Genomic DNA, 7,990 nt, shown 5'->3' with positions numbered 1-7,990 from the left:
AGCGCCCGTTTTTCCTGGCCCTGAAGGAAAAACATGCCAGGAGGAGCACAATTACCAGCCTCTTCGCTCGGAAGACGAGCCAAACTGACAGTGGGTTGGTCGCCTCTTACAACATCTCCCTCCTAACTGCAAAGTGCAGGATGCCATTTACTTAAAGAAGCAATCTCCACGGTCATGGAGCGAAACCCATCACAGGTGGTCCACTCCACGAGTCCCTGAAATAAGAAATAAGATAAGAAGAGCTGGGTGTCGTCAGCATATAAATGGTATGAGAAGCCATATGAGCGTATGACTGCACCAAGTGTTGAGGTGTATATTGAAAAGAGAAGGGGTCCAAGCACTGACCCTTGAGGTACCCTTGTGGACAAGCAGTGGGAATTAGACACTTTCCCTCTCCAAGACACTCTAAAGGATCTCCCCGAGAGGTAGGACTCAAACCAGCGGAGAGCAGATCCTGAGAAGCCAAGCTCAGTGAGTGTGGAGAGGAGGATTTGGTGGTTAACCGTGTCAAAGGCAGCCGATAAGTCTAGCAACATTAGAACAGAGGACTGACCAGCAGCTCTAGCTGATCGCAGTGTTTCCACTAGAGACAAGAGCACAGTCTCGGTAGAGTGTCCGCGTTTGAAGCCAGACTGATTAGGATCATACAGGTTGTTCTCAGAAAGGAATTCAGAGACTTGATTAAAGACTGTGCGCTCAAGAGTCTTGGAAAGGAAGGTGAGGAGTGAAACCGGCCTGTAATTTTCAACCTGGGATGGGTTGAGTGTAGGCTTCTTTAGCAGCGGGGTAACCCCAGCTTGCTTAAAAGCAGTGGGGAACACACCCGTTGTAAGTGAGGAGTTGATGATGTGCGTGACTGCAGGGATAAGTGTGGGCGAAATGGTCTGCAGGAGGTAGGAGGGTATGGGGTCCAACGGACAGGTAGTGGGACGAGAGTCAAGCAGATGTTTGGACACTTGCTCCTCGGTAAGATGGGAAAATGACAGGAGTGAGGTCCCGTTAGCTGGCGGCAGCATACTGAGCTGGTCAGGCTCAGAGAACTGATTACTGATGGTAGAAACCTTATCAGTAAAGAAGGATGCAAAGAGGTCAGCAGTGAGCAAAGTTGAGGGTGGAGGTGGTGGAGGGTTGAGGAGTGAGTTAAAAGCTAAGAGCAGGTTTGGATGAGATTGGGCAGAGATTGTTTAGAGAGGCGGCTAGCGAGGAGCAGAGTGTGTCTGTAGCCTCATTGACCCGGAGTGAGGAGAATTCATTATGAGGAGGCATGGTAGCCGAGATCTCATTGGAGAGCTGAGCCGGTGTGAGGGACTGGAGGTTTCACCGGAAGGAGACCATTTGCGGTGGAACGTGACGTTCCGGTAAGGACACCGTGAATTGAATAAAGAAGTGGCCTGACAGATGCAAGGGGGTGACAGTCAGATTTGCCATGGAGCAGTTTCGCATCACAATCAGATCAAGTGTATTGCCTGCTTTGTGTGTGGGAGGGGAGGAGACCTGTTTGAGACCAAATGAGGACAGAAGTGAAAGGAAGTCAGCCGCTTGGGGTTTGTCAAGATGGATCTCCCCCATGACAGTGTGAGAGTAGCATGTCCAGTTCAACTACAAATTTCTCCAGTATGTATGGGCGATATATGACAACCACAAATAGCTTAACAGGAGCGGCAACCACCAAAGATTCAAAACCCTTACTGACTGACTGACTCCTATGTCCCAGATCAGAGCTTGTTCTGCTTTGGAGCTCAGTTCAATCTCTCTTTTTAAGAGTTTAGTGAAAATCCCGCCCCTTTCAGATTTCCACAACAAAGCAACAGATAGAGGGCGTGACCCGCGTCAGCTGACCCACCTATCAACTCAGAGAGTGAAACCAGGAAGTGCTCAGGCACAACAAAGCCTGACAACAGCCTAAGTCCAAATCTTACCCAGAAACAAAGATTCAAAACCCTTACTGACCGACTGCTATCTCCTATGTCCCAGATCAGAGCTTGCCTGGCAAAACCAGGCAATGAGCATCCAAATGAAGTTATGAAAGCGGTGAAATAGACTGATATTTCAGTGTTCAGCTGCACACTCCACTTTGTGAGGTTAAAGTGCAGGCAGTCAGCTTTGAGGATACTGCTCTCTCTCTGCCACCCTACCCTCTTTTAAACAAATGGTGTCATGTCCTACGAGGGGTGATAAAACTATCGATTTGTTTTATACGAACATTAAGGAGAGTTTTGTTGCAAAGTTGCTTCCCCCTCTTGGACGATCAGACCATAATTTGATATCTCTGACATCCAGATATTCTCCTGTGGTTCGGAAGCAGCCGATTACGTCCGAAACTGTGCGTGTGTGGTCAGAGGATGCTTGTGAAATGTTAAGAGGGTGCTTTGATTGCACTGACTGGACTGTGTTTTTAGATGACGGCTATGATCTGGACAGCATCTCTGACAAAGTCACCTGTTATATTAATTATTGTGTCGAGTCTGTCATTCCCTATAAAAAGTTTCCCTAATAATAAACCTTGGGTGACAAGGGAGGTTAAAGCTGCTATTAATAGGAAGAAAACTGCATTCTATAGTGGGGACAAAGATAAGATTAAAATTCAAAAGGAGCTGAAAGCAATAATCAAACAGGGTAAGCGTAAATATAAGGAAAGGGTTGAAGGACAGATGTGCAATAATAACACAAGCAGCCTTTGGAATGGCATGAAATCTATTACTGGCTATGGGACCAGTAATCCCAGTTTCCAGTTGCTCAGAGTAGTCCTGAGGACTGTAGCCCAGCTACTGTTATTAATGTTGATGAGGTTCGACAGCAGTTAAGGCGCCTTAAGGCCAACAAGGCAGCAGGCCCTGATGGTGTCCATCCATGCACCCTGAAAGTCTGTGCTGACCAGTTGTGTTCAGTCCTTCATTCAATTTTTTCTTTGTCTCTGTCTTAATCAAAAATTCCAGTAATGTGGAAAACATCTTGTCTTGTTCCAATTTCCAAAAAAAACAATGTGTGTAGTCTTATTAATCTGAGACCTATAGCCCTGACGTCACACATAATGAGATGTTTTGAAAGGGTTGTCCTGGGTCACCTGAGTAGACAGGTCTCAGTCTTTCAAGATCCCTTGCAATTTGCGTGCAGGAAGGGTGTGGGAGTAGCTGATGCACTACTTTTTATGCTTCACAGCATTTACAGCCCCCTTCAAACAACTGCCAGCTCTGTTAGGATTATGTTTTTTGATTTTTCTAGTGCTTTCAATACAATTCAACCACACCTTTTAGCTAACAAATGAATGAATTTTAAACTGCACAACACGCTTCTATCACTTGGGTCTTAGATTATCTCTTGTCCCAACCTCAGTTTGTCAGGCTTGATAACAAACTGTCTGACAGTATCTTAACTAAAACAGGAGCCCCACAGGGCACGGTTTTATCCCCTTTTTTATTCACACTCTTTACCGCTGACTATAGGCATAGTCAGGTGTCTTGTCAAATCCAAATGTTTTCGGATGACACTGCCCTTGTGGGTCTACTTAACCAAGGCAATGACCTGGCCTACAAAAGAGAGGTCGACTCATTTGTCAGCTGGTGTGATGCAATTTTTTAAAAACTGAATGTTGGGACGACCAAAGAGTTAATTATTGATTTCAGAAGGAAGAAGGAGGAGGTCTTCCCAGTGATAATTAAGGGTAAGGGTAAATTAAACTGGAAAAAGAATACTGAGGTTGTATTCAAGAAGGCTCAGTCAAGACTATTCTTCTTGAGGAAGCTTAGATCCTTTGATATTAGCAAGAAGTTTCTTCATGTTTTTTATGAGGGAATCTTAGCTAGTGTCCTCTTTTATGCTGTGCTCTACTGGGGGGGCAGCATCACTGCGGATGATAAAAACAGGATCAATAAGGTGATCAGAAAGGCTGGCTCCGTGATTGGCCTTACCCCAGACTCATTTCAGGTCACTGTAGAAAAGAGAACAAGGGCCAAACTAAAAACGGTTCTGTATTTTGAAGGCCATCCATTACACAGTGTTTTTAACGGACTCAGAAGCTCATTCAGTGAGCAACTAGTGATGCCTCAGTGTTCTATCATTGAAGAGTCTAATTGTTTTTTAACATGATCCCATCCATTACAAGATATCACATGTAGGCTATTTAAACAGATTAAGAATCTATTTAATACAGTAATTAAATATATTAACAAAGACTTCCCATGTATTGGCTAATTCTGACTCAGCTGTTACCTACATCCAAAGAGCATCTCTCCTTTCCACACTAAGGACCCAATGCAGCATTCTTTATTTTCCAAATTGGCAGGAGCAGATGTCCGTATGAAGATACATTTTTGCACAGTTTGCACTGTTGGACATGTAATGCGATTAAAGGAAGAGACAGTCATTTTATGCACTGGTCTCTTAAGTTTGGAATGGGATAAACATCATGTCCATCCTATCAGACAGACAGACGTCAGTCTTGTTTGGTCTTGCAGTCATGCAGCCATGACTGTTCACTGATAAAGGTAATGTTATCATGCCATAATTGCCTAACTTACATCACTGCTATGGCTGCTATGCTAATTTCCACCATGACTACAATTTTATCACATCAGCAAATCTTAAGAGATGTTAACAGTTCATCATGGTTACATTTTCAGAGAATTATTTTAACTTGTCTATCCGTGACTATGCTTGACATCTGCGTTTACAAGTGTCCCTAAATAATCTAATTCTGAAAGAATTTTCTTAAGAATAATGATGGCAAATAAAATCAAGTTGACAATTCAAGTTGGACCGTCTCCTATACTGAATTATCTGTATTAAATGCATAACTAATTCATAACTTCCCATTACTTTATTATATTTCTCAAAAATAAAATGTTTATCAGTAAAGCTCTCTCTATTGCCTCACAGTGTATCTATTCATTCAGTTCAATCACCACTCAACAAAATGTTACAAGCTATTATCACGAGTCCAGCATCTCCAAAAACACTGTGAAGTGGACATTGCGTTTCTGTATCCATGCACAATATGTTGTCCTGTGTCAAACTTGCCTTGATGGATGAGGGGGAAAAATATTATGCAAGACGGCAGGCATTTTATTTAGTGACACCACACCCCTTTGTTGGATTATTTAAGTGCTTGGGCGCCTGCATCAAACCCTCTCCAAACTCAGAGGAAAACTGTGTCTGAGAAGAAAAGTGAGCCAATTACTTCTGCAAGAATCATGGCACCAGCTGGGACAAAGAAGGTAAGCCTGCATACTGAAATATAACTTTTTATATGCACATTTAGACGCACCACACAGAATGAGGGCTATCCAATTTAACACTTGTTGCATGGTTCGTTGAAGTTATGAAGCCAATGACTACAGCATGCAGATTTCATGGTCACACCTGTGTGCGGTTTTGTGCACATTGAAATGGTCACACGCATACTGCCAAATACTACTAGCCTATACTTTGTGAGTCTGTCTCATGACTTGCTTGTTGCATGGTTGAATCTCCCTCAGAATATCCTGCAGCGTCTGGATGCAGGTGAGATTGTCATCGGGGACGGAGGCTTTGTCTTCACTCTTGAGAAGAGGGGCTACGTGAAAGCTGGACCATGGACCCCCGAGGCAGCGGCCGAGCATCGTGAAGCAGGTACCACTTTTCTCTCATCCTTTTTCCAGATGTTGCATAACAGGCAGCGGCTATTCACTGGATTCCTAACTAACCTGTAAATCCTGTTGTTGGCGGTTATACGTTCAGCTGCTGAATGGGCCATCTTCTTGTTTCAGTGCGCCAGCTGCACCGGGAATTCCTCAGGGCAGGATCCAATGTCATGCAGACTTTTACTTTCTATGCAAGCGACGATAAACTGGAGAACAGAGGCAACGCTCAGCGCTTCACTGTGAGTAGAGTGACCTGTGTTATGATCTGAGTGACCGCAGCTGATGAGAAGTCTCATCTTGAGTAATGAAGAGGGGCAAAGATGCTTGCAAATAAGTAGAAAGAGCTCTGCTTCCTCTCAGCACAAAAGGAAGCACTGTATACTTCCAGCCTAAAATCTGCACACAGGAGGGTTAGACCAGGACATGTGGGACACCTGGAACAAGAGAATGCTTCTATTTATGAAAAATGAAAAGGGGAACTTTAATTGTCTTTCATACTAACTGTTGATTTGAAAGTTGAAACTCAGTTATAAGACTTAGGCTACATTTAGTGTTTTTGCTTGTAATTCTTCTTGGCTAATAAAGGATTTCTCTGAATTATAGGGGCAGCAAATTAATCAAGCAGCTTGCGACCTGGCCAGGGAGGTGGCCAATGAGGGTGATGCTATGGTGGCCGGAGGAGTCTCCCAGACCCCCGCTTACCTCAGCTGCAAGAGTGAGAATGAGGTGAAGGCCATCTTTAAGAAACAGACTGATGTCTTTGCCCAGAAGAATGTGGACTTCTTGATTGCAGAGGTATGAAGCACGAACACACAAGGACTTGATATGATTTCTAAATGATCCACTTAATGTTTACCAGACTTGTGTGTTTGTTTGCAGTACTTTGAGCATGTGGAGGAAGCTGAGTGGGCAGTCCAGGTTTTGAAGACAACCAACAAGCCTGTGGCTGCAACTCTGTGTATTGGACCTGAAGGAGACCTGAATGGAGTCAGCCCCGGGGACTGTGCCGTCAGACTTGTCAAAGCTGGTATGACACTTCTGGAGCTCTTATTGAATTATGATATTCTTTCCATTGTTAATATTTTCAGTTAATATTCATGGTTTGTAGTTTGTATTTTTGTATTTCATTTGACATGTTTATAGAAGGGATTGCTCATTATTTCAGTGTTTAACAATATATTTCAACTTTTTTTTTGTTTTTTCATGCTCTTTTGAATATGGGAAAAACTAACACCTAACTTTGCTTGAGAGTCAACAAATCTTAGTCCTGGTCAAGACTGCCTATTATTGACTCTTCATAGGAGCTCAGATTGTGGGGGTTAACTGCCACTTTGACCCTATGACCTGTGTGAAGACCATGAAGATGATGAAGGAGGGAGTGGAGAAGGCTGGGCTGAAGGCTCACTTCATGATCCAGCCACTGGCCTACCACACTCCCGACTGCAACTGCCAGGGCTTTATTGATCTGCCAGAGTTCCCTTTCAGTATGTATTCACACTCACTACTCCTGTGACATTTGCTTCCTTATCCCCAAAGTTGACGTGGCTTACAAGCAATACATTTAAATATAAACACATGCACAACTAATTTTGTGAGTTTTTTGTAAGACTGACTATGTGTGTCTACTCCCACAGGTCTGGAGCCAAGGACCCTGACAAGATGGGACATGCAGAGATACGCCCGGGAAGCCTACAATGCTGGCATTCGTTACATTGGAGGCTGCTGTGGATTTGAACCCTATCACATCCGCGCCCTGTCTGAGGAGCTGGCATCTGAGAGGGGTTTCTTGCCTGCTGCCTCAGAGAAGCATGGCAACTGGGGTAATGGCCTGGAGATGCACACCAAGCCATGGGTCAGAGCTAGGTATAGAAACGATTTGTTTTTTCCCATCCTTTAGTTTCCCTTGCAATATCTCAAGCTTTTGAATCACTAAATTGGCTCCGCAATGTTATACCTCCCTTCAGGGCCCGTCGTGACTACTGGGAGAAGCTGAAGCCTGCATCTGGCCGTCCCTTCTGCCCCTCCATGTCCACCCCTGATGGATGGGGCATTACCAAAGGCCATGCTGACCTGATGCAGCAAAAGGAGGCCACCTCCCAGCATCAGCTGAAGGCACTCTTTGCGAAGGCCAAGTCCAGCCACTGAGCACTCCTCCTGGGTATGGGCAGGGAGGACGCCTCTTAGTAGGAGAGTGAAGGCCAGAATGGACAATCTGGTAGCTCTATACGCAATGAAAGTGAAAGTGTCATTTTTGCAAAACGTAAACTAATTGAAGGGCTTCAGCCCAAAATGAGAACCACCAGTGGGGGGCCAGATTAAAAGCTTTGGCTTTTAAACACCAAGCAAAGGGGATTTCAAGATTTGATGGTTAG

The 7,990-nt window shown here is 44.3% G+C and overlaps 1 protein-coding gene across 1 annotated transcript; it reads left to right on the top strand.

Annotated features, from left to right (window-relative positions):
* The first annotated feature begins 5,189 nt into the window (after positions 1 to 5,189).
* LOC139653682 (betaine--homocysteine S-methyltransferase 1-like) lies at positions 5,190 to 7,763 on the top strand. Its single transcript, XM_071530607.1, has 8 exons — positions 5,190 to 5,213; positions 5,475 to 5,607; positions 5,745 to 5,857; positions 6,222 to 6,413; positions 6,498 to 6,645; positions 6,920 to 7,102; positions 7,253 to 7,481; positions 7,583 to 7,763. The coding sequence occupies exons 1-8, from the start codon at positions 5,190 to 5,192 to the stop codon at positions 7,761 to 7,763; spliced, it is 1,203 nt and encodes a 400-aa protein (XP_071386708.1).
* Positions 7,764 to 7,990: the final 227 nt, after the last annotated feature.

Source organism: Centroberyx affinis, unplaced genomic scaffold (assembly GCF_046629955.1).
Source record: "Centroberyx affinis isolate AG114_WGS23_722 - 3 ecotype Tasmania unplaced genomic scaffold, CSIRO-AGI_Caff_v1 ptg001948l_1, whole genome shotgun sequence".
Classification (NCBI taxonomy): domain Eukaryota; kingdom Metazoa; phylum Chordata; class Actinopteri; order Beryciformes; family Berycidae; genus Centroberyx; species Centroberyx affinis.
Note: the sequence above shows the minus strand (reverse complement) of the source record. Positions and strands in the feature narration are given on the sequence as shown.

Bases quoted from the DNA above. Each gene is read 5' to 3' on its own strand.
- LOC139653682 (XM_071530607.1), top strand. From the start codon at position 5,190: ATGGCACCAGCTGGGACAAAGAAG. The intron at 5,214-5,474 runs GTAAGCCTGCAT...AATCTCCCTCAG, and splicing joins CACCAGCTGGGACAAAGAAG to AATATCCTGCAGCGTCTGGA. The intron at 5,608-5,744 runs GTACCACTTTTC...TTCTTGTTTCAG, and splicing joins GGCCGAGCATCGTGAAGCAG to TGCGCCAGCTGCACCGGGAA.